Below are 26,804 nucleotides of genomic sequence, written 5' to 3'. Positions count from 1 at the left end.
TGAAAACCAGCTTGTTTTCACGGTTACTTTTTATAGCCTCCACCATAGGATGGGGGTATATTAACTTTGTCATTCCGTTTGTAACACATCGTAATATTGCTCTAAGACCCCTTAAAGGATATATATTCTGGGTCGTGGCGAAATTCTGAGTCGATCTGAGCATGTCCATCCGTCCGTCTGTTGAAATCACGCTAACTTCCGAACGAAACAAACTATCGACTTGAAACTTGGCACAAGTAGTTGTTATTGATGTAGGTCGGATGGTATTGAAAATGGGCCATATCGGTCCACTTTTAAGTATAGCCCCCATATAAACGGACCCCCAAATTTGGCTTACGATTGCTCTAAGAGAAGCAAATTTCATCCGATCCGGCTGAAATTTGGTACACGGTGTTAGTATATGGTCTCTAACAACCATGCAAAAATTGGTTCATATCGGTCCACTTTTACGTATAGCCCCCATATAAACGGACCCCCAAATGTGGCTTGCGATTGCTCTAAGAGAAGCAAATTTCATTCTATCCGGCTGAAATTTGGTAAATGATGTTAGTATATGGTCTCTACCAACCATGAAAAATTGGTCCACATCGGTCCATAATATATATAGCCCCCATATAAACGGACCCCCAAATTTGGCTTGCGATTGCTCGTATGAGAAGCAAATTTCATCCGATCTGGCTGAAATGTGGTACATGGTGCTAATATATTGTCTCTAAAAACCATGCAAAAATTGGTCCACATCGGTCCATAATTATATATAGCCCCCATATAAACCGATCCCCAGATTTGGCTTGCGGAGCCTCAAGGAGAAGCAAATTTCATCCGATACGGCTGAAATTTGGTACATGGTATTAGTATATGGTCTCTCAGAACCATACAAAAATTGGTCCAAATCGGTCCATAATTATATATAGCCACCATATAAACCGATCCCCAGTTTTGAACTCCGGATCCACTTGTTCGAGCAAAATTCATCCGATCCGGTTGAAATTTGGTACGTGGTGTTAGTATATGGTCTCTTACAACCATGCAAAAATTGATCCATATCGGTCCATAATTATATATAGCCCCTATATAAACCGATCCCCAGATTTGAACTTCGGAGCCACTTGTTCGAGCAAAATTCATCCGATCCGGTTGAAATTTGCAACGTGGTGTTAATATATGGCCGCTAATAACCATGCCAAAATTGGTCCATATCGGTCTAAAGTTATATATAGCCGATCTCCAATCACACAAAAATTGGTCCATATCGGTTCATAATCATGCTTGCCACTCGAGCAAAAATAATCTAGCAAAATTTTATTTCTATAGAAAATTTTGTCAAAATTTTATTTCTATAGAAAATTTTGTCGAAATTTTATTCCTATAGAAAATTTTGTCAAATTTTATTTCTATAGAAAATTTTGGCAAAATTTTATTTCTGTAGAAAATGTTGCCAAAATTTTAATTCTATAGAGAATGTTTTCAAAATTTTAAAACTTTTGAAAATTTTGTAAAAATTTTATTTCTATAGAATATTTTGTCAAAAAGTTATTTCTATAGAAAATTTTGTTAAAATCGTATTTCTATAGAAAATTTTGTCCAAATTTTACTTCTGTAGAAAATGTTGTCAAAATTTTATTTCTATAGGAAATTTTGTTAAACTTAATTATATACGTATTTAATTGGCCATTTTAAGTTTAATATATACCACGTATGGACTACGTGGTATATATTACGGTATTAGGAAGTTTTAAGATACCTTGTCATCGGCAAAAGTTACCGCAACCCAAGTAATTCGATTGTGGATGACAGTCTTCAGTAGAAGTTTCTACGCAATCCATGGTGTAGGGTACACAAGCTTCGGCCTGGCCGAACTTACGGCCGTATATACTTGTTTTTAATTAACTAATTTAGAAATATAAAATTATTTGCAATCAATTCCTTGGATCTTTTCCATCCTTTATTTGGCAAGACTCGATCAAAATATAATCGTCTTCATAAATATATTTGTACTTTTAATTTGGTGTTTTGGTGAAAAAAACCGAACAAAGTACTCACCTTTAAGGTGAGTATTAAGTTCGAGTTTAGCCGCTAAAATCGATAAAGTGCAAAACTAAATTAGTAAGAAAAATGCATGAAATTATACATAATTGTTGCAAATTTTATTATAACTTGATGGGGAAAAGGTTCAGGAGAAGGATTTTTGCCAGCCATTCGTTTCTGACAAATTAAATAGGTTAAATAATTTTCAAAACCAGAATAAATAAACAAACATGAACACACCGAAAGAATTAAAAATGAAGAATATTTAAAATTAAGCCAAGAGTCGCTATCGCATCAGTACGGTAACCTAGTTACCTAGTTGTACGAAAGTTCCGCCCGCAATGCCATTTCGTCAATTAAAATCATAACATAGTTGTCTCTTTTTCTCCATTTGAGCAGACATTTCTATTAATCCCTTTACGATAAGGGTATTTATCCCAGGATTCAAATATTTGAGAGACATCTAAGAACGAATTGTCCTGTCGTTTGGCAAAACGAAGTTCTTATTGATTTTTAAATATTCCACAGCCTTAGGAAATTGAAAATAAAAATGGAGTATGAATTCCCGCTCCTCTTCCGAATATACTTTACGGCCTATTCGTCATATTAGGATGGCAAAAATCCATGCACTTTGGGAAGCGTGTGTGGTATCGATGGTAGAAAATTTATGAACGACCTCAACACCTTATTTTCTTCTCCAAGATATTCCACCTGCTTCTTCAAACGCTTGACTTTCTTTGGGGTCCCCTGGTTTTTTTCTCTTGGATTCCTCCTCCATCCGTTTTGAAAGTTTTGAGCGCTCAATATATTTTTGCATCAAAAACTGCTCCATCAGTGTAAGGTGTCAAACCTAACTGAATGTATGGGAAAGGCATAGTCTTTTAGAAAATTGTTGAGACAAATGAATAATGTTTTTAAATAGCTCAAACTTAGAAAATTGTTGAGACAAATGAATGTTTTTAAATAGCTCAATCCATCTTTCAAGTTACACACTTTCATCCAATTGATCTGTTTTTCGCCATCTGCATGGAAGGCGAACAAATTTGAATGAGTTGATGTTGAATTGCATCTCTCTATGGCACAAACTCTCACACGTGTTCTTGGTACAGGGGTCTCATATATTGATTGACGTAGATTCTTGTTTGTGTGGCCTACCTTAATAATGACAACTACTTGAATACGAACATTTGGGAACATTTTGCAAAAATATTTTCTCTACACAGGCAAATAGATTTCCACTTGCCTGTAAAAAAAATGTCTTTTAGACATGTTGTTCCTACCATTTTCACGTAAAAATGGTTGGGACAAATGAATAATGTTTTTAAATTGAGCAATTTATCTTGCAAGATTCACGCTTTCCTCTAATTGATCCGTGTTCGCAGGGAACGTGAACAATTTTGAATGAGTTGATATTGAATTGCATCCCTTTATGGCACAAACGGATAAATAAAACTCAATTTTAAAGAGTTCCATACCAGGTACGCTGATAAGTCCCCGGTCTAACAAAGAAAATCACATTTTTTTTCAAAACTCGTTTTTATTATTCAACATAGTTCCCTTCAAGAGCGCTACAACGATTATAACGACCTTCCAATTTGTTGATACCATTTTGGTAGTACTCCTTCGGTTTTGCCTCAAAATAGGCCTCAGTTTCGGCGATCACCTCTTCATTGCAGCCAAATTTTTTCCCTGCGAACATCCTTTTGAGGTCTGAGAATAAGAAAAAGTCGCTGGGGGCCAGATCTGGAAAATACGGTGGGTGGGGAAGCAATTCGAAGCCCAATTCATGAATTTTTGCCATCGTTCTCAATGACTTGTGGCACGGTGCGTTGTCTTGGTGGAACAACACTTTTCTCTTCTTCATATGGGACCGTTTTGCCGCGATTTCGACCTTCAAACGCTCCAATATCGCAATATAATAGTCACTGTTGATGGTTTTTCCCTTCTCAAGATAATCGATAAAAATTATTCCATGCGCATCCAAAAAAAAAGATGCCATTACTTTTCCAGCGGACTTTTGAGTCTTTCCACGCTTCGAAGACGGTTCACCGGTCGCTGTCCACTCAGCCGACAGTCGATTGGACTCAGGAGTGTAGTGATGGAGCCATGTTTCATCCATTGTCACATATCGACGGAAAATCTCGGGTGTATTACGAGTTAACAGCGGCAAACATCGCTCAGAATCATCAACACGTTGTTTTTGGTCAAATGTGAGCTCGCGCGGCACCCATTTTGCACAGAGCTTTCGCATATCCAAATATTGATGAATGATATGTCCAACACGTTCCTTTGATATCTTCAAGGCCTCTGCTATCTCGATCAACTTCATTTTACGGTCATTCAAAATCATTTTGTGGATTTTTTTTGATGTTTTCGTCGGTAAACACCTCTTTCGGGCGTCCACTGCGTTCACCGTCTTCCGTGCTCATTTCACCACACTTGAATTTTGCATACCATTCAATTATTGTTGATTTCCCTGGGGCAGAGTCCGGAAACTCATTATCAAGCCAAGTTTTTGCTTCCACAGTATTTTTTTCCCTTTGGAAAACAGTATTTTATCAAAACACGAAATTCCTTTTTTCCATTTTTTTCACAATAACAAAAGTTGCTTCACAAAAGACGCTCTATCTTACAAACTAATTGACTTACAGACAACAATTTTTGACACGAATCATTTGAAGGTTGGTACTATTTAAAAATAATATGCATTTAATACTAGCGACGCCATCTATGTGTCAGACCGGGGACTTATCAGCCAACCTGTTACATTAAAAAATAACTGTTTTTACATGACTTCTTTTAGTCACAAAATAACTTATACCGTTATGGCCTCTGAAAGAAATGATTAAAAAAATCATATAAAAAAAATCATAAAAAAAAAATCATAAAAAAAAAAATCATAAAAAAATTGTATGATCTCCCCGACGGGGAATTGAACCCCGGTCTCCCGCGTGACAGGCGGGGATACTAACCACTATACTATCGAGGATGTTAACGAATCTTCGCCAAATTCTAGTGTTAAATGTTAGACAACAATTCATATGTCTATCCAGTATGGATTAGTTATTTGTGCGTCGTATCTCATTTAACCCATATGTTGCAGATACGATTTGCAGTTATATATAAATCAATTAGCTCGCATTTATTTAATAACCTTTCGCACGTTTCTTTGCATAAACACATTTATATAACAATATAAAATGAATAAAAATCTATAAGCAATTTATCTTTAGTTTAATTCATGAACATTAATTGATTTTAATTAAATTTTCCAAATGTCAAAAATCTTTCTTAATATTCTTAATATGTCATTAAATTAGTATGTCATTAAAAATATGAACAAAAAAATATATACAAATGAAGTACGCTTTTTTTACCAATATTTCATATTTTTCTAAAATGCAATCATTTAAAATTCTTTAAAATTTCTTAAATCTTCGTACAGCTTTAACTTTTAACAATTTTTAACTCCAATTTTTTCTTCTTCAAATATGAATTTATTTCCCCCACAATGGGTTAAACGTGTCAAAACAACAAACCCGGCATTTTCACAATCTTCTATCAGTCATTCAGTAAATCTGCCACAGCAAAGATGGATACAAACACAATTGCTCCAGCGGACGAACGTAACATTGAAATAAAAGCACGCGTTGGTTCTGATGAAGAATTTAACAAACGTTTGGAAATAGCCAAAAAACTAACAAATTCCAATGGAGAAGTTATAATTCAACGAGATGTTTTCTTCAACTCCCAAAGTGGTCGCTTGAAGCTAAGGTATCTAAAACCACCAGCCCGATCACAATTAGTCTACTATGATCGACCCGATGTGGCTGGACCAAAATTGTCCAAATTTAATAAAATTGAAGTAGATGAACCCGAAGTTTTGGAAAAGATACTGACGCATAGTAATGGCGCCAAAGGTATTGTGGCTAAAACTCGTTATTTGTTTATGTATGAGCGGACGAGAATTCATTTGGATAAAGTTGAAAACTTGGGTAATTTTATGGAATTTGAAGTGTGTCTTTTGCCCGAACAGACCATCGAGGAAGGTCAAGCTGTGGCCGACAAATTGATGAAGGAGTTTGGAATTAAAGAGGCTGATTTAATGACGGGAGCTTATTTTGATGAAATGAAATAGATGACTGTAATAGGGTTTCCTAGTGTATTTTATATTAATAACGCACAATTCCAAAAAATAAATTCGAAATTTATAATATTTTTTAAATTGTTTTTTTAATGCAGGGTCTATGTATTTTCTTTTGTTATTTTCAACAAAAACACTTTAATAATGCTAATAGGTAAGGTTTTCATGGTGAAACATGCCATCTATAGACTTGCCTTTGCTTTCAATAAAAAATAAATGTATTCGCGTTGGCCTAACGACCAAAGCGCCATCTATTGCGAAAGTGCTCTCTCCCATGGGTTTTATTACCATATTTTGGTTGTATCAACTTTAGCGACATCTTGCGTAGCAGTAAAAAATCTTGAGATTATTTTGCACGCTCGATTGCAACATCCTCGATAGTATAGTGGTTAGTATCCCCGCCTGTCACGCGGGAGACCGGGGTTCAATTCCCCGTCGGGGAGAGATCAAATTTTTTTTTTCCTTTTTTATAAATACGATTTCCGTGTTGGCAATTACAAAATTTATTAAATTATGGTAAATTTTCTCAAAATACCCATTTTTTTGGAGATTACAAATCTATTTTTCTAAGGCAAATTACTGTTTAAAATTTATTAATAGTCTTGGCGCTATACGAAGTTCAACTTTCTTCAAACTTAGTTGATTTTAACTTTACGAAGGGGTCAATTTTTGTGGGTGTTGGATCGTGTTGCAAATGAACCATAGCGGACTCCTTTTACACAGAGTCTCTATATAAATCGATACCCAGATTTGATTTACGGATCCTCTTAAAAGAGTAGATTTCATCCGATCCGTCAGAAATTTCCCAACAAAAAAATTTGGAAGTCCTTCCAAAGGCACAACTTTAAAAGCACTTCCAGAAGATGCACTCCCAATGATGTTCTTTTTTTTCAACTACTCAGGAAGTTCTTTTAATTCAATTTTTTATAGCTTGTTTTTTTTTCATACTTTTAATGGATAATTTTAACTTTTTTTGTTTCAAATAGCTTAAAACAGAGTAAGAATTCATAAAATGGTACAAATCACTTAAATTTTGTCGACAAAAATGCTAAATCCAATCTGCAAAAATTTTGAATTTTTGAAAATATTTGAGGTCAAACGTTTCCGACAGGCGTTAGAATCTATTAAAAATTATAAAAAATTATTTATTTGACAATATATCACAGAATTTTTTAATTTACATCCAAAACATTGAATTCGGATCACACCCAGAGAATGAAGCCGCCGAATCGCGCCGCCGATTTTAGCCTCCGCCGACTAGTTTTTACCAGTTGAAGCCGTCGCCGAATTTGTCGACTCATCTCGACTCAAAGTTAGCCGCCAATTAATCAAAAATATTGATTTGAATCAGAAAAAATTATTAGTAATGGTTGCATTTTTTGTCAAAATATTTAACTTTCTATCCAAAATCCGTCAGTATCAAGTTGCTATAATAATTTTGCAAAAATTTGGCTCAGAACCAGAGAATGAAGCCGACCCATTTTTGTCGGCGGCGGCGGACACTAAATTTTTGCCTCCGGCGGCGGCGGCTTGACGGCTGAGCCGATATAAATTTGTTCACTCGGCGGCGGACAATTATCCATTATAAAATCAATTTGAAGTTAATCGAATGGTAATGGGATTAGTTGTACAACTTATCTTACAAACAAATTTACTTTTCGTTCAAATTTTCTGAGCTAAATTTTTGCTAAATTATTATAGCAGATTAAATATGATTGGCTGTGTTCAAAATTTTGGAAAAAAAACGACAATTTAATAAAAAATTTTCTGATTTAAATCGATATTTTTGATTACTTAGCGGCTAAATTTAAGTCGAGATGAGTCGACATATTCGGCGGCGGCGTCGACTGGCAAAAAATGGTCGACGGCGACTGAAATCGGCGGCGCGACTCGGCGGCTTCATTCTCTGCTCAGAACATTTGAATTATGTGTAAATGTGATTGTAAGATAAGTTGTACAACTAATCTCATTACCATTCGGATAACATCAAATTGATTTTATTATGGATAATTGTCCGCCGTCGATAAGACAAATTTATATCGGCTTAGCCATCAAGCCGCCGCCGCCGGAGGCAAAAAAATTAGTATTAGCCGCCGCCGACAAAAATGGGTCGGCTTCATTCTCTGATCACACCTAAAGAAGTGATGCAAATTCAGTGCGCATGGAATAATTTTTATCGATTATCTTGAGAAGGGAAAAACCATCAACAGTGACTATTATATGGCGTTATTGGAGCGTTTGAAGGTCGAAATCGCGGCAAAACGGCCCCATATGTAGAAGAAAAAAGTGTTGTTCCACCAAGACAACGCACCGTGCCACAAGTCATTGAGAACGATGGCAAAAATTCATGAATTGGGCTTCGAATTGCTTCCCCACCCACCGTATTTTCCAGATCTGGCCCCCAGCGACTTTTTCTTGTTCTCAGACCTCAAAAGGATGCTCGCAGGGAAAAAATTTGGCTGCAATGAAGAGGTGATCGCCGAAACTGAGGCCTATTTTGAGGCAAAACCGAAGGAGTACTACCAAAATGGTATCAACAAATTGGAAGGTCGTTATAATCGTTGTATCGCTCTTGAAGGGTACTATGTTGAATAATAAAAACGAATTTTGACAAAAAAAATGTGTTTTTCTTTGTTAAGGTGGGTATTAAGTTCGAGTTAAGCCGCTAAAATCGCTAAAGTGAAAACTAAATCAGTAATAAAAGTCATACAATTATACAAATTTTGTTGCAAATTTTATTATAACTTGATGGGGAATAGCCCAAAGCAAATTTTCACAAAGTTTGTATTCCTTAAAGTGGATTAATTAAGAAAAGTAATCGTGAAAAAATAGCAATTTTAGCTGCTAAACTCGAACTTAATACCCACCTTTAGACCGTGGACTTCTCAGCCAACCTGTTATAGCCCCCATTTAAACTGTTGCCCAAATTTGACTTCCCAATCCTATGGATGGAGCAAATTATATCCAATTCGGTTGAAATTTGTTTAGGTGATGTCAGTATATACCCTCTAAAATTGGTCCATATCGGTCTATAATTATATACAGCTACCATATAAATATTGTATCAAATAATATTTTGAGCACCCGTCTCCTGGTTTTGGGTTTTGAAATCTTAATTTGGTATTGTAACTCGCAAACTGGTATAACAAACATTGCATATTTTTCCAATTTTTAAATTATGGCGGATTTTTTACAGCAGAGCCTATTGCTTTACTTTTTTAAACTTGTGGGGAATTTTAAATTAAATTGGGGATTTTTGGGGTTGAACGTGTCCTATTTTGGGGACAATAGCCGAAAAATACTGGCAACACTGACTTCGGCTCTTGTCCCCAAAATGGGACACGTTCATCCCCAAAAATCCCCAATTTAATTTAAAATTCTTAAACTTATCCCCATTTTCAGGAAGCTCCGTTAGTGCTACGTTAGCTAACGAACTTTTAAACCGTGCTATGGACATGTCTGTCATCATGTCTATATATTCCATATGTCAGTTACGAACTTAACTGCTAAAAAATTTCAGTTAAAGTTAACCGGAGAGATGATATTTCGATTTTACTTTCTGTTAACTGGGAGTTAAAGTCTAATGGAGTTACATGAAAATGGCCGTTAGAATAATTAAATTTTCAAAATACAAACCATTTCCTAAGATTTTCATGTAAATAAAACTATTCGTTTTTTCGTTTTTGTTTTTTGTTTTAGGGGTTTTTGTTTTATTTTGGTTTTTGTTTTCATTTTATGATTTTCTGGACTTACAAGAATTATTCCTTGTGCCCTCTGAAAATACTCGATGTAGATGCAACGAGAAAAAATTCGTCCTCAATTGTGAGATGATGTTTTTCTCATTTCAATTCTGTTTTAATTCCTATTGAGTAAGGAAATTTTGTTTTTCTATTTGAAATTTTCAATTAAAGATGCATCGAATATTTGTAAGGGAGACACAAGGAATAATTCAATGCCATATAAGGTGTTAAGTCGTTCATATCTATTTATAATGAATAGTTTGAAGCTTACTTGACACCATATGATAAATGAGACCATACCTTATGTATAGTTTTAGGCGTAACTTTACCTTAAGATAACATAAGACCTATAAATGTTTTCTGTTTGCTTATACATAGTGGGTCAAATATATTTTTGGTTAGAATTTAATATTGGTTATTGGTTTTGTATACAATCGGAAAAAAAGCTTTAATAATGTCTGATATTAAAAATATTATCACCGTTTGATACGATTTCTATACGATTTTTGTCTTTTGAAATTATTCCCTAAATGGTATCGAAATTCAGGACGAAATTATTACCGGTAACATTTTCATAACATACCGGGTTAACCCTGTATCTACAACAAAAATATATTGATAGTTGGCCAATCCGGTATGGGATGAAAATGAAACCGACCGGAATAATTTGTTCTTAAATTTAGGTACCCTTTAGGTAACGATTTCAAAATTAAAAAGATAACAAAACGATATCAAACGCTGTTAATAATTATAATTTGGATTGGTTATAATATGGATTGTTTTGCTATTGACTTTATATTTAAAAATATTTTGTATTTAGATTTAAATATTATTCAATTTAATTTTCTATAATTTTGACAATATAAATTTACATCTTTTGTCATAATAAATTCGAGTTTCGCAGCTAAAATTTAAAACAAATATTGAAAAGCAGTATAAAAAAATAAAATAAAATATATTTTTTTGGTACATTTCATTAAAACTGGAAAGGGAATCATCTAATGCAAAATTTGAAAAAGGTTTCTTTCTCAAAAAAAAAAAAATATTAAAAAAATGTGGACTTATGGGAAACCCTAAATAAACGCTTAACTGCGTAACGTATCTCAAATAAATGTTGGGATTTAAATTAATTTCTAAACGAAATTTTGATAAAGAATGAAATTATATGAATTATATGAAATTATATGTTTTTTGGGTAAATTTTATTATAACTTGGAGGTGGAATTATCTAAACCAAACTTTGAAAAAAGTTAGTTAAAGAAAAGTAACTGTAAAAAGACGGATGTCTCATAGCGATAAATAAAAGAATAACTGCGTTGCGTATCTCGAACAAGATTTAAATAACTTTATAAACGAATTTTCGATATGGAAAAACCGAATGAATTTATATTTTGTTTTTTTTTTTTTTTTTTTTGTAAAATTTATTTTAACTGGAAGGGCAATCATCTAAAGCAAAATTAAAAAATGTGATTTTCTTTGAAATAAATTATTTAAGGAAAATAACCTAAAAATCTCATAATTAAGTGCGATAATATGAACCTAAGTGCGATAATATGAAACCCTAAATAAAAACTTAACTACGCAGATACGTTTTTATTTAGGGTTTCCATAAGGCCGGCGTTAGATTTGCTTTATTGAACGGAAATATTATTTTTTTCACGGTTACCTTTATTTAATAATTGATTTTTAATTAAAATAGACTTATTACGTTGTTGGCTTAGATCACTCTACATGAAGTGACAATAAAATTTGCCACAAAACAGTATATGTAGTATTTATGCTATTTTTTCAGATTTTTTTGTTTATTTTAGCGGCTAAACTGTAACTTAGTATTTGGTTATTAATAGCAAGATTATCATTCAAATTCAATGGAAATTTTGATATATGATAGTTATAACATATTTATTATCGTAATAACAAAACGCGTGTCGTGAAAGGATCAAAGGAATTCTATTGAAAAGTAAATATGTTCTCTGTAAAAAAAAAAATTAAATTGATTAACAATGTCTTTAAGTCCTTTTTTTTCTTAGTGTTGTGCCAAATTTTTTTTGTGCTTTATTTGGTCAGATCAGAATAATTGAACTGAAAATTAAATATGGTCTCTGTAAAAAGAAAAATATTTATCAAGACTATTTAGAAATATGTCATTAAGTATTGTTTTTATTTTTATAACTAATAAGCATTTTTTGTACACAAAAAAATCAGATTCAATCACGAAATTAATTGATTCAATTAAGTCTTCAATCACAGAAATTATAATATCAATTAAAAAAATTAATTGAAAGTCAATTAAAAAATTAAAAAAAAAATTGATACTATTAATTTTTGTTATTAATTTTTGTTTCAATTAAAAAAATTGTTGAATCAATTAAATTTTTAATTGAGTATTTTTTTTAACTCAATTAAGACTTTAATTTGACAAATTTTCGTGTTTTTTTTGAGTATACATTTTATTTTATTTATTTATTTTTTTTTTTATAAAAATTCAATATTTTTATCTATACCAAAGTTTTTGGCTACCATGTATAACAAAACTAGGTGTATTACCTATTATAATCAGTCAATATGTCAACTCAAGGAAGTTGATCCTAGCAATAAATATTTTTTTGTTTAAGTATATTAATATTTTAGGCGTAATGTATCAAAGTGGCAAATATCTTACAATTTACATATGTTTATATATTTTTTAGCAATAATATAGTTTAAAGAATCTTAAGTAACATGAAAAGGCGTTATCATCAAGATTTTGAAGAGCTTTCTATTCGTAAAAAATTTTGTGGACATATTTACACTTTGGAATATACTCCACTTCTAGCGAAAATTTTGGTATTATCAATAATTCGTGTATTTTTTACTATTTTTTGTATATGGTGTTTCACTAAGAAAATTAGTATCGACTTTTATATATTTATGGCCAGTTTCTCATCCTCCGATTAATTTTAAACGGAGGATAAACCTCCGGTTAGTAAAATTTTTGTATGGAATCAGCTGTTTTATCGACACGATAAATAATAACAAGACATTGAGAAACTGGCCCTTATAATTTAATTCTCAGTTTATACATTTTCCAATGTGTAAATACCCCATTAACATATATTATCTGTTGTAGAGTTGCCATATAGTTAATTGCAGATTTTGATAATGCACCGTTTAGACTAAAAGTTTATCCGGTCGACAGTGTTCGTGTCACACATATCCCCAATTTTGGCTACACTATATGTTATGCTCGAAGACATAATCTATATTGCTGCTTGTTTATGGGATCGATAACACATTTGTCGATTATTTAGTCATTGCCGACAATTCGTATCGATTGGCCACACTGTAAGATTCTTTACAAACACAGACATTCCGTTCGGAATAACTTATAGTCTAGACGGCGCATAAGAGAAATTGATTAGCGGCTGTTAAGGTCTTGTTACTAAGTAAAACAAAATTTTTATGCTTAATTTTCTTTAAAAATAGATTTTAATTAAGAAACCTTGTTTTACTGATATTTTCGAAAAAAAATCTTATTTTTACTGTGAACCATGAGCTTAGCATTAAAAAAGTTAAAGTTTAAATTTAAATTTAAGAAAACTTTTTAAAATTCTTTAAATATTTAATTTGTAATTTTTTGTTTGTTTATGTATTAAGCACTCTTACTTTCCTGCATTTTAGTTTCCATATTTTGTTTTTGTTGGCGCCGCCGACACTCTTCAACAGTATGACCCCGATAGTTACAGTAACTACAACGTTTCGATTTCGTTTTCTCTCCACTGTTTATACTGGCCTCTAACAATATTTGTTCAATGTCTTGAGCTTTCTGCAAAAGTTCCCGAAAACTGCAAATGTCTTCACGTCGTATATGCTGACGAAATTTAAAGTGTAAAAGGCCATATAGCATATCCAATTGAACCTCTTCATTATGGCGTCCTTCAGGAAGTTGAGCCAGCAAAGCCCTTTTCCTTATGATAAATTGATTTATACTAGTTTTTTCATCTTGCCTCTCGGCAAAGAAATCCATATAGATTTGAGGAGGACGCTTTTTTGGGGCAAAATGTTCTTCAATTAGGTCCAAACATTGTGACCATGTTGTGACTTCTTTTTGTATTCCTTGCCACCAGGTGGAAGCTATGCCTGTAAAGAGATATGACACACCTCTCAAAGCATCCTCATCGTTGATATTCTCAAGTAATTTGAATATTTGTACAGCATTAATGAACTCTTTTACAGCCTCCGGTTTTTGTTGTCCTGAAAAACGAATTTTACATGCTGCCATGGTAATCTTTTGAGGTACAGTGTGTTGAGCTTGTGAATCTGCAGCAGCGATTGCTTCCTTAAGATGCGATGTAAAGTTGAACAAATCCTTTCGTTTGCTTTCGTCGCTTGGTGAGTTTTTCGAATTTCGTTCGATTTTAATATTTTTTCTACTATGCTCTTCACCCGAAATTTTACATTCGTTCACTATTTCTTCACACATATTTTCCAGATGTAATCTTGCCGATGTATCTTTATCCATGTTTGCTAAAAATTTTTTTTCTGTACTTTTGATACAAAAGCCTTGATGGTCGTTGCTAGACTGAAGAGCTTTGAATCGAATGTTGGTTATTTATTCAAAATTTGTATTTAAAATTTTTGTTTATATGTATGATGTGTGATATTTTTCAGTGAAATGTGATGCATCTCTATATTTTGTTTGTTTGAAATATGATGCCTTTTTGTATATCGATTAGGGTTCGTCAGTGAGAGCATGATATTTGGGGGAGATTAAAATACTGTAATTTTAGGTAAAACAAATGCAAAGATTTTTTTTTACTTTTTTCTTGCTCTACACTTAAAAATTCTAATTCTTATGTTGAATTTACAGTAGAAAAAAATATATTTCTTTATTTTTTATTTTTTTTATATGCAATTATTCTATATGAGAAAAAAATTTCTATAAGCATACGTATGGTCATTAAAATTAAAATTTTTAAATAAAAAAAAAAATTAAAACAAATCGTTTTATACACACAAATTTTTTTCTGGTTGATCACTAAACATAATTGATTCAAATATTTCTTAATTAAACTTGCTGGACATCATCAAATTAAAAAAATATATATTTTGAAAAGAAATTTAAAAAAAATCGTTTTATACATCGTTAAAATCGTTTTATAATTGATTCAAATAAGAATTAATTCGAAACAAAAAATTTTCTTTCTCATTTTTAATCAATATTCAATTAAAAATTTAATTGAATTTCTTTGTAAAACTTAATTAATTTTTTTACCTTTAGATGATATAATTTTCTTGTAATATTATAAAAGTTTATACGATTTAACTATTTCTAATAAAATTTTTGCAATTATAACTATAGTTGGATATGAATCAAAATTCCATGAATCGATAAATAGTATGTATATAGAAAGTTATAATTTCCAAACAAAATTTATTATATTTTTAATTTGAATTATTTTGTTAATTTAATTAATATCTTATTTGGCAAAATTAATTGCTTTTAATTAAAAAACGTAAAAATTTTCATTAATTTTCTTATCTAATGGTGTAATTTTTACATTTCAAAGCGATTTCGAAAAAGCGAGTTTCCAAGTATAGTGCACTCAAAAAAAAGTTTTCTTGAAAGGCATTCACAGATTTTTTGACAAAATTTTCTATCGAAATAAAATTTTGACAAACTTTTCTATAGAAATAAAATTTTAACAAAATTTTCGACAGAAATAAAATTTTAACAAAATTTTCGATAGAAATAAAACTTTGACAAAGTTTTCGATAGAACTAAATTTTTGACAAAATTTTCTGTAGAAATAAAATTTTGACAAAATTTTCTATAGAAATAAAATTTGGACAAAATCTTCTATAGATATAAAATGTTGATAAAATTTTCTATAGAAATAAAATCTTGACAACATTTTCTATAGAAATAAAGTTTTCACAAAATTTTCTATAGAAATAAAGTTTTGACAAAATTTTCGATAGAAATAAAATTTTGACAAAACGTCCCTTAGAAATATATTGACAAAATTTTCTATAGAAATAAATATTTGACAACATTTTCAATAGAAATACAATTTTGACAAAATTTTCGATAGAAATAAATTTTTGACAAAATTTTCTGTAGAAATAAAATTTTGAGAAATTTTTCTATAGAAATAAAATGTTGACAACATTTTCTATAGAAATAAAATTTTGACAAAATTTTCTATCGAAATAATTTCTTTTTTATAAAACCTTTTATAGAAATAAAATTTTGACAAAATTTTTTATAGAAATAAAATTTTGACAACATTTTCTATAGAAATAAAATTTTGACAAAATGTCCTTTAGAAAAATATTGACAAACTTTGTTATAGAAATAAATATTTGACAACATTTTCAATAGAAATAAAATTTTGACAAAATTTTCTATAGAAATAAAATTTTGACAAAATGTCCCTTAAAAAAATATTGATTAAATTTTCTATAGAAATAAAATGTTGACAAAATTTTCTATAGAAATAAAATTTTGACAAATTTTTCAAAGCGATTTCGAAAAAGCGAGTTTCCAAGTATAGTGCACACAAACAAAGTTTTCTTGAAAGGTCTTCACAGATTTTTTAACAAAACTTTCTATCGAAATAAAATTTTTACAAACTTTTCTATAGAAATAAAATTTTAACTAAATTTTAGATAGAAATAAAATTTTTACAAAATTTTCTATAGAAATAAAATTTTGACAAAATTTTCGATAGAACTAAATTTTTGACAAAATGTCCCTTAGAAAAATATTGACTAAATTTTCTATAGAAATAAAATGTTGACAATATTAGAAATAAAATTTTGACTAAATTTTCTATAGAAATAAAATTTTGACAAAATTTTCTATCGAAATAATTTTTTTACAAAAGTTTTTATAGAAATAAAATTTTGAGAAAATTTTTTATTGAAATAAAATTTTGACAACATTTTCTATAGAAATAAAATTTTGACAAAATGTCCCTTAGAAAAATATTGACAAACTTTGTTATAGAAATAAACATTTGACAACATTTTCAATAGAAATAAAATTTTGACAAAATTTTCTATAGAAATAAAATTTTGACAAAATGTCCCTTAAAAAATATTGATTAAATTTTCTATAGAAATAAAATGTTGACAAAATTTTCTATAGAAATAAAATTTTGACAAAATTTTGACAAATTTTTCAAAGCGATTTCGAAAAAGCAAGTTTCCAAGTATAGTGCACACAAAAAAAAGTTTTCTTGAAAGGACTTCACAGATTTTTTAACAAAACTTTCTATCGAAATAAAATTTTTACAAACTTTTCTATAGAAATAAAATTTTAACTAAATTTTCGATAGAAATAAAATTTTTACAAAATTTTCTATAGAAATAAAATTTTGACAAAATTTTCGATAGAACTAAATTTTTGACAAAATTTTCTGTAGAAATAAAATTTTGACAAAATGTCCCTTAGAAAAATATTGACTAAATTTTCTATAGGAATAAAATGTTGACAATATTTTCTATAGAAATAAAATTTTGACTAAATTTTCTATAGAAATAAAATTTTGACAAAATTTTCTATCGAAATAATTTTTTTACAAAACTTTTTATAGAAATAAAATTTCTATAAAAATAAAATTTTGACAAAATGTCCCTTAGAAAAATATTGACAAACTTTGTTATAGAAGTAAATATTTCACAACATTTTCAATAGAAATAAAATTTTGACAAAATTTTCTATAGAAATAAAATTTTGACAAAATGTCCCTTAAAAAAATATTGACTAAATTTTCTATAGAAATAAAATGTTGACAAAATTTTCTATAGAAATAAAATTTTGACAAAATTTTCTATAGGAATAAAATTTTGACAAAATTTTCTATAGAAATAAAATTTTGACAAAATGTTCTATAGAAATAAAATTTTGACAAAATTTTCTATAGAAATAAAACTTTAACAACATTTAAAATAAAATTTTGACAAAATTTTCTATAGAAATAAAATTTTAACAACATTTAAAATAAAAATAAAATTTTGACAAAATTTTCTATAGAAATAAAATTTTAACAAAATTTTCGATTGAAATAAAATTTTGACAAAATTTTCTATAGAAATTAAATGTTGACAAAATTTCCTATAGAAATAAAGTTTTCACAAAATTTTCTATCGAAATAATTTTTTTTCAAAATTTTTTATAGAAATAAAATTTTTAAAAAAATTTTCTATAGAAATAAAATGTTGACAAAATTTCCGATAGAAATAAAATTTTAGCAAAATTTTCGATAGAAATAAAATTTTGATAAAATTTTCTGTAGAAATAAGTCTTTTACAAAATTTTCTGTAGAAATAAAATTTTGACAAAATTTTCTATAGAAATAAAATTTAGACAAAATTTTAACAAAATTTTCGATAGAAATAAAATTTTGACAAAATTTTCTATAAAAACAAATTGACAAATTGTGACAAAATGTCTCTTCGAAAAATATTGACTGAATTTCCTAAAGAAATAAAATTTTGACAAAAGCTTCTATAGAAATAAAATGTTGACAAAATTTTCTATAGAAATAAAGTTTTCACAAAATTTTCTATTTTTTTTACAAAATTTTTTATAGAAAATTTTCAAAAAAATTTTCTATAGAAATAAAATGTTGGCAAAATTCTCTATAGGAATAAAATTTTAGCAAAATTTTCGATAGAATTTATTTCTTTTGACAAAATTTTCTGTGAAAATAAAATTTTGACAACATTTTCTATAGAAATTAAGTTTTCACAAACTTTTCTATAGAAATAAGGTTTTTACAAAATTTTCGTTAGAAATAAAATTTTGACGATATGTCCTTTAGAAATGAAATATTGACAAATTTCCTATAAAAATAAAATGTTGACAAAATTTTCTATAGAAATCAAATATTGACAAAATTTTCTATAGAAATAAAATTTTGACAAAATTTTCTATAGAAATAAAATTTTAACAAAATTTTCGGTAGAAATAAAATTTTGACAAACATTTTCTACAGAAATAAAATTTAGACAAAATTTTCTATAGAAATAAAATTTTGACAAAATTTTCTATAGAAATAAAATTTTGACAAAATTTTCTATAGAAATAAAATTTAAGCAAAATTTTTTATAGAAAAAAAAATTGTGACATAATTTTCTATGAAAACTTTGACAAAAATGTTGTATAGAAATAAATTTTTGACAAAATTTTCTGTAGAAATAAAATTTTGACAAAATTTTCTATAGAAATAAAATTTTGACAACATTTTCTGTAGAAATAAAATTTTGATAAAATGTCCCTTAGAAATAAAATATTGACTAATTTTCCTAAAGAAATAAAATTTTTATAAAATTTTCTATAGAAATAAAATTTTGACAAAATTTTCTATAGAAATAAAATTTTGAAAATTTTCGTTAGAGATTAGATTTTGATTTTGTAGATTTTGTTTTTTTTTTTTGATCGAATGACAACCGTGGATGGGACCCGTAATCCGAGAAAGAAAGAGAATTGTTCGTGGATGAACTAACACTAAAAATTTAGAAACCATTTTAAAACATTACATTTTCTTTTTTATAATAAAATTAGCCTAATAATTCTAATACACCAATTACAAACCCTATATATTCTGGGTAGAAACGTGCCCGTAGTCCACATTTCTAATAAATGTCCTCACCACACGGATGAAAAAGACTGTTTTTCATATGTTTGGCTATAAACATTATATGTTTGGAACACAAATTTTTAAACACAATATTTTTGAGTGCAAGCATATAATGTTCATAAACTAGCATAACATGTTTGGGACATATATGTTAATATGTTAGAACATATTATGTTTGGGACATAAAATGTTTGTAAATATAATATGCTTGGATGCAAACATATATTAATTTAGAAATAGCCTATAAACATATATGTGTTTAGTAGCTTGGAGCGCTATTTAACAGGGAGCGATATTGAATTAAGTTGGTGGTTGTTGCTTGTTATTACAAAATTAACATTTTATTTTTCCTTGGGCAATTGATCAGCTACTTCTTTGATCCTTACAAACTGTGTGGTCCGCTGTTCGAATCCCCGTCCGGCAAAAGGTAAAATTAAAATAAAAAAATCATACAATTGAATAATTTCTTCTACAATGTTTGTATTACAGAAAAAGGTGCTAAGAACTAACAAATCTCGTGGAAGTGAGAAAGATGTGGGGGGGATATACAATTGGACAGAAACAACATTTTGAGCATTCAGGTCGAAAACCTATGTTGTTAGCATCTATATTTTCATAATTCATTATGATTGTAAATATATAAATAAATAAATAAAATTTTGAGCACAATATTGTTGGGGAGAATTTTTTTTAAGCATATAATATTTTTGGGTGCAAAATGCTTCCAAACATATACAACATTATTGAATTTGGATGCAAAAATACAAAATGTTTGGAACTTAGACTACCCAAACATATATTGTTTAGACCAATATGCTTTCAAACATATTATATATTGGAAGAGATCAAACATATAAATGTTTGGGCAATACCCAAAAATATATATGCTTGAAGCAAAATATGTTTGGGAGTATATGTTACAGAAGCGATTTTTTGTGAGCGTGCACACACACCACTTATTCATATACACCTACCAATTCCTCTTAATAATAAATAACACTTTGCAATCAAATAAACATTTATTTTTATTTAAGGAAAAACAAAAGCACAGTTTCAAATGGGAGTACTTAGTGAGCTATAAAAATTGATGGTTTCTCACAAAATATTGGGATTATTGGAAATTGGCTCTTCACCCCTACCATAATGTAGATGGTGGCCATTTTTAAATTTCAATAAAGCTGTAATTCAATTCTTCAATTTCTGATTACCCTTTTTTTGGATTTGGAACCAAAACGCATATGCCAAGAAATCAAGTCACGCCACCCATATTGCTTGGAAACGCTTTCCATGTTAGATGATCCAGAACACTTGCGTTTCTTATACTCTGTGGAGAGGTGTTTACGGTTATGATGACAATCGACATGTTTATATTTCAATATAGCGGCCATTTGGGCCATTTCAGCGATTCCAGACATAACGACTCAAAAGCAGTGGGATACAAATGCGTTGAAGTTTGTTGGTGGTTTACTCAAGCCGTCACAGTTTAACTCTTATATATTTGTGTATTATTTAATGGTTGACTCAACAAGGTATAGTCCCGATTTGTGGACACAAATCATAGAACAAAAACTTAGGTAAAAGACCAATTATTACAATGATTCACTACGTTTTAGATTCGCTACCAGATGCAATTCTCATAAACGACAACTTTAGTAAGTTCGACTCGAATGATCGTCTTACCGAATGTGGAAGTTGGTGTGTCCCCCGGAGTCAGCAGATTTAATTAAATACAGTATATACGGCCAAAGGTTCGGCCAGGCCGAATTGTTTGTACCCTTCAACAATAAAGTTCTACTAAAGACTTTAATCCACAATCGTATTTCTTGAGGTGTGTTTGTTTGTCAAAATTTTATTTCTATAGAAGATTTTATCAAAATTTTATTTCTATAGAACATTGTGTCAATATTTTATTTCTAAAGAAATTTTTTGTCAAAATTTTATTTCTAAAGAAAATTTTGTCAAAATGTAATTTCTATAGAAAATGTTGACAAAAAATTTATTTCTAAAGAAAATTTTGTCAAAAGTTTATTTCTAAAGAAAATTTTGTCAAAATTTTATTCCTAAAGAAAATTTTTATTCCTAAAGAAAATTTTATTTCTAAAGAAAATTTTGTCAAAATTTTATTTCTATAGAAGATTTTGTCAAAATTTTATTTCTATAGAACATTGTATCAATATTTTATTTCTAAAAAAATTTTTTGTCAAAAGAAAATTTTGTCAAAATTTTATTTCTAAAGAAAATTTTGTCTAAATTTTATTTCTAAAGAAAATTTTGTCTAAATTTTATTTCTAAAGAGAATTTTGTCAAAATTTTATTTCTAAAGAAAACTTTGTCTAAATTTTATTTCTTTAGAAAATTTGGTCAAAATTTTATTTCTAAAGAAAATTTAGTCGAAATTCTATTCCTAAAGAAAATTTTTGTCAAAATTTTATTTTTATAGAAAATTTTGTCTAAATTTTACTTCTTTAGAAAATTTTGTCAAAATTTTAATTCTATAGAAAATTTTGTCAAAATGTTATTTCTAAAGAAAATGTTGTCAAAATTTTGTTTCTATCGATTTTTTTTTCAAAATTTTATTTCTAAAGAAAATTTAGTCGAAATTTTATTCCTAAAGAAAATTTTGTCAAAATTTTATTTCTATAGAAAATTTTGTATAAATTTCATTTCTTTAGAAAATTTTAATTCTATAGAAAATTTTGTCAAAATGTTATTTCTAAAGAAAATGTTGTCAAAATTTTATTTCTATAAAAAATTTTGTCTAAATTTTAATTCTATAGAACAATTTGTCAAAATTTTATTTCTAAAGAAAATTTTGTCAAAATTTTATTTCTAAAGAAAATTTGTCAAAATTTTATTCCTAAAGAAAATTTTTATTCTAAAGAAAATTTTATTTCTAAAGAAAATTTTGTCAAAATTTTATTTCTATAGAAGATTTTGTCAAAATTTTATTTCTATAGAACATTGTATCAATATTTTATTTCTAAAGAAATTTTTTGTCAAAATTTTATTTCTAAAGAAAATTTTGTCAAAATTTTATTTCTAAAGAAAATTTTGACAAAATTTTATTTCTAAAGAAAATTTTGTCAAAATTTTATTTCTAAAGAAAATTTAGTCGAAATTTTATTCCTAAAGAAAATTTTTGTCAAAATTTTATTTCTATAGAAAATGTTGTCTAAATTTTATTTCTTTGGAAAATTTTGTCAAAATTTTAATTCTATAGAAAATTTTGTCAAAATGTTATTTCTAAAGAAAATGTTGTCAAAATTTTGTTTCTATCGAAATTTTTTTCAAAATTTTATTTCTATAGAAATTTTTTTCAAAGTTTTATTTCTAAAGAAAATTTAGTCGAAATTTTATTCCTAAAGAAAATTTTGTCAAAATTTTATTTCTATAGAAAATTTTGTATAAATTTTATTTCTTTAGAAAATTTTAATTCTATAGAAAATTTTGTCAAAATGTTATTTCTAAAGAAAATGTTGTCAAAATTTTATTTCTATAAAAAATTTTGTCTAAATTTTAATTCTATAGAAAAATTTGTCAACATTTTATTTCTATAGAAAATTTTGTCAAAATTTTGTTTCTAAAGAAATTTTTTTGTCAAAATTTTATTTTTAAAGAAAATTTAGTCGAAATTTTATTTACAAAGAAAATTTTGTCGAAATTTTTTTCCTAAAGAAAATTTTGTCAAAATTTTATTTCTTTAGAAAATTTGGTCAAAATTTTATTTCGATAGAAAATTTTATTTCTATAGAAATTTTTGTGAAAATTTTATTCCTAAAGAATATTTTGTCAAAATTTTATTTCTATAGAAAATTTTGGCAAAATTTTAATTCTATAGAAAATTTTGTCAAAATTTTATTTCTAGAGAAATTTTTGTCAAAATTTTATTTCTATAGAAAAATTTGTCAATATTTTTAATTCTATAGAAAATTTTGTCAAAATTTTATTTCTATCGAAAATTTGATCAACATTTTATTTCTACAGAAAATTTTGTCAAAATTTTATGTCTATAGAAATTTTTGTCAAAATTTTATTTCTGTCGAAAACTTTCTTAAAACTTTATATCTGTGGAAAATTTTTTCACATTTCTGCAGAAAAAGTTGTCACCATTTTATTTCTATAGAAAACTTCGTCAACATTTTATTTCTCTAGAAAATTTCCTCAAAATTTTATTTCTATAGAAAATTTTGTCAACATTTTATTTCTAGAGAAAATGTTGTCAACATTTTATTTCTAGAGAAAATGTTGTCAAAATTTTATTTCTATAGAATATTTTGTAAAAATTTTAATTGTAAAGAAAATGTTGTCAAAATTTTATTTCTATAGAAAATTTCCTCAAAATTTTATTTCTATAGAAGATTTTGTCAAAATTTTATTTCTGTCGAAAACTTTCTTAAAACTTTATATCTGTAGAAAATGTTTGCACATTTTTATTTCTATAGAACATTCTTGCAAAAATTTATTTCCAAAGAACATTTTTGGATTTCTAGAAAATTTCGTAAAAATTTTATTTCTAAGAAAATTTTTGCAAAACTTAATTTCTATGGAAAATTTCGTCAAAATTTTATTTCTATAGAAGATTTTGTTAAAATTTTATTTCTATAGAAAATTGTTATTTTAAAGAGAGAGTCAATCAATTAGAGTTTTAAAGGGTGATTCTTTTGAGGTTAGGATTTTCATGCATTAGTATTTGACAGATCACGTGGGATTTCAGACATGGTGTCAAAGAGAAAGATGCTCAGTATGCTTTGACATTTCATCATGAATAGACTTACTAACGAGCAACGCTTGCAAATCATTGAATTTTATTACCAAAATCAGTGTTCGGTTCGAAATGTGTTTCGCGCTTTACGTCCGATTTATGGTCTACATAATCGACCAAGTGAGCAAACAATTAATGCGATTGTGACCAAGTTTCGCACTCAGTTTACTTTATTGGACATTAAACCAACCACACGAATGCGTACAGTGCGTACAGAAGAGAATATTGCGTCTGTTTCTGAGAGTGTTGCTGAAGACCGTGAAATGTCGATTCGTCGCCGTTCGCAGCAATTGGGTTTGTGTTATTCGACCACATGGAAGATTTTACGCAAAGATCTTGGTGTAAAACCGTATAAAATACAGCTCGTGCAAGAACTGAAGCCGAACGATCTGCCACAACGTCGAATTTTCAGTGAATGGGCCCTAGAAAAGTTGGCAGAAAATCCGCTTTTTTATCGACAAATTTTGTTCAGCAATGAGGCTCATTTCTGGTTGAATGGCTACGTAAATAAGCAAAATTGCCGCATTTGGAGTGAAGAGCATCCAGAAGCCGTTCAAGAACTGCCCATGCATCCCGAAAAATGCACTGTTTGGTGTGGTTTGTACGCTGGTGGAATCATTGGACCGTATTTTTTCAAAGATGCTGTTGGACGCAACGTTACGGTGAATGGCGATCGCTATCGTTCGATGCTAACAAACTTTTTGTTGCCAAAAATGGAAGAACTGAACTTGGTTGACATGTGGTTTCAACAAGATGGCGCTACATGCCACACAGCTCGCGATTCTATGGCCATTTTGAGGGAAAACTTCGGAGAACAATTCATCTCAAGAAATGGACCGGTAAGTTGGCCACCAAGATCATGCGATTTGACGCCTTTAGACTATTTTTTGTGGGGCTACGTCAAGTCTAAAGTCTACAGAAATAAGCCAGCAACTATTCCAGCTTTGGAAGACAACATTTCCGAAGAAATTCGGGCTATTCCGGCCGAAATGCTCGAAAAAGTTGCCCAAAATTGGACTTTCCGAATGGACCACCTAAGACGCAGCCGCGGTCAACATTTAAATGAAATTATCTTCAAAAAGTAAATGTCATGGACCAATCTAACGTTTCAAATAAAGAACCGATGAGATTTTGCAAATTTTATGCGTTTTTTTTTTAAAAAAAGTTATCAAGCTCTTAACAAATCACCCTTTATAATCAAATTTTGGAAAATTATTGCCCGATTATATACGTAAATATTAAATATATTTATTTTTAAATAAAAACTTAAATCTAATCATAAAAATGTTTTATTTTCTTATTTTTATGCGTTTGTTGTTGAAGCATAGTTACGTATGTTAATTTTCTGTTCTTTATATGTTCTTTATGTTTTTCACCAAAAAATTAGTTTGGTTTTAATATTATTAACATTGTAGATTTTTTGACGATTATGGCGATTTCTTCGGAAAAAAGTGACGCATGCTGGAACTCGCGCTTTAGAAGGTGAAGTACAAATCTGGGCGATGGGTGCCAATCCACAGTGTGGTGATTGTGATTTATCTAGCCGTCGACTCAGATATTCAACTGTCTGCGTACTTTTGCCGTTCATGTAGTGAAAAATGTGGTTGAGGATTTAGTGTCGGATATCCTCACATTTCTAGCAGTGAAATAATAGGTAAGATCAGCAAGATAGATGCTTAATCGGATATGTCATCAAAAATGGGTCCGAATCTCATTATTGTGCCGCATATATAGTACAATCTCAACGCCGTCAGGAGGCGATGCAATAGAGGAGTCTTGATTCCTATTCCATATATGACTGTTACCCGTACAAATAATTAAGAAACCAACGTTAAGTTCCTGCCGGTAAGGACGTGTTCTCGATGTCCTCGAAAAGTCTGTATCGAATGCCTTCCATTGGTTAAGCGCCAGGAGATCGTCCTGTGATACGCCCTAGGCTGGTTGTGTTCCCTATTTATGTATGCTGAAATGGTATGCAAAGCTGGGTTGTGGTAACAATTGACGATGGAAAGATTTTTTAAAACTCATTCACATTCTAAACTGTAAGTGAGTCCATATGTGTGAAATAGGTGTGAAAAGTCTTTATTGTGTAGGCTTAATTGCTTCAAAATAAAAATATAGTAAAGATACTCCAAAAACCCTTCAAATTAGCAATTTGGCGTTGTACAAATTTCCAAATTACCGACAAATTTATATAAAATATAATATTATTATAGGATTATGCCTTCAAATTTATATAAAATATTGCAGTGTTCATGTGAAGGCCAAGTTCACCTCTATTCATGGCCCTAAGTTTATGACAAGGACCTAATTTTATGTTATTACAAATAAAAACATTGTGTCTGCATGTAACTGTTTGAAAGTGTTTTGAATTCAAATAATTTTAGTGTATGTGACATCTTTTTGATTTATCGTACAAACATTTTTTCACCAGATGACAGTGCTCAATGTGAGCTACCCTAAATTGATTAGATGTCATTGTCATATGGCAACGTTTCAGT

The 26,804-nt window shown here is 29.0% G+C and overlaps 1 protein-coding gene, 1 long non-coding RNA gene and 2 other non-coding genes across 4 annotated transcripts; 3 read left to right on the top strand and 1 right to left on the bottom strand.

Moving 5' to 3' along the window:
- Positions 1 to 4,945: 4,945 nt before the first annotated feature.
- On the bottom strand, positions 4,946 to 5,017 carry TRNAD-GUC (transfer RNA aspartic acid (anticodon GUC)). The gene has a single exon. It is a non-coding gene; the product is annotated as a tRNA-Asp (tRNA).
- A 565-nt stretch (positions 5,018 to 5,582) lies between these two features.
- LOC142238327 (uncharacterized) lies at positions 5,583 to 6,244 on the top strand. Its single transcript, XM_075309929.1, has one exon. The coding sequence runs from the start codon at positions 5,621 to 5,623 to the stop codon at positions 6,164 to 6,166; it is 546 nt and encodes a 181-aa protein (XP_075166044.1). The 5' UTR covers positions 5,583 to 5,620; the 3' UTR covers positions 6,167 to 6,244.
- A 299-nt stretch (positions 6,245 to 6,543) lies between these two features.
- TRNAD-GUC (transfer RNA aspartic acid (anticodon GUC)) lies at positions 6,544 to 6,615 on the top strand. The gene has a single exon. It is a non-coding gene; the product is annotated as a tRNA-Asp (tRNA).
- A 13,932-nt stretch (positions 6,616 to 20,547) lies between these two features.
- LOC142238701 (uncharacterized) lies at positions 20,548 to 21,348 on the top strand. The gene is made up of 2 exons (XR_012722791.1): positions 20,548 to 21,070; positions 21,155 to 21,348. It is a non-coding gene; the product is annotated as an uncharacterized LOC142238701 (long non-coding RNA).
- The last annotated feature ends 5,456 nt before the right edge of the window (positions 21,349 to 26,804 follow it).

The sequence above is a fragment of the Haematobia irritans genome, chromosome 5, assembly GCF_050003625.1.
Source record: "Haematobia irritans isolate KBUSLIRL chromosome 5, ASM5000362v1, whole genome shotgun sequence".
In the NCBI taxonomy this organism is placed as follows: Eukaryota; Metazoa; Arthropoda; class Insecta; order Diptera; family Muscidae; genus Haematobia; species Haematobia irritans.
The sequence above is the reverse complement of the archived record's forward strand: the minus strand, read 5'-3'. Positions and strand labels throughout refer to the sequence as shown.

Bases quoted from the DNA above. Each gene is read 5' to 3' on its own strand.
- LOC142238327 (XM_075309929.1), top strand. From the start codon at position 5,621: ATGGATACAAACACAATTGCTCCAGCGGACGAACGTAACATTGAAATA.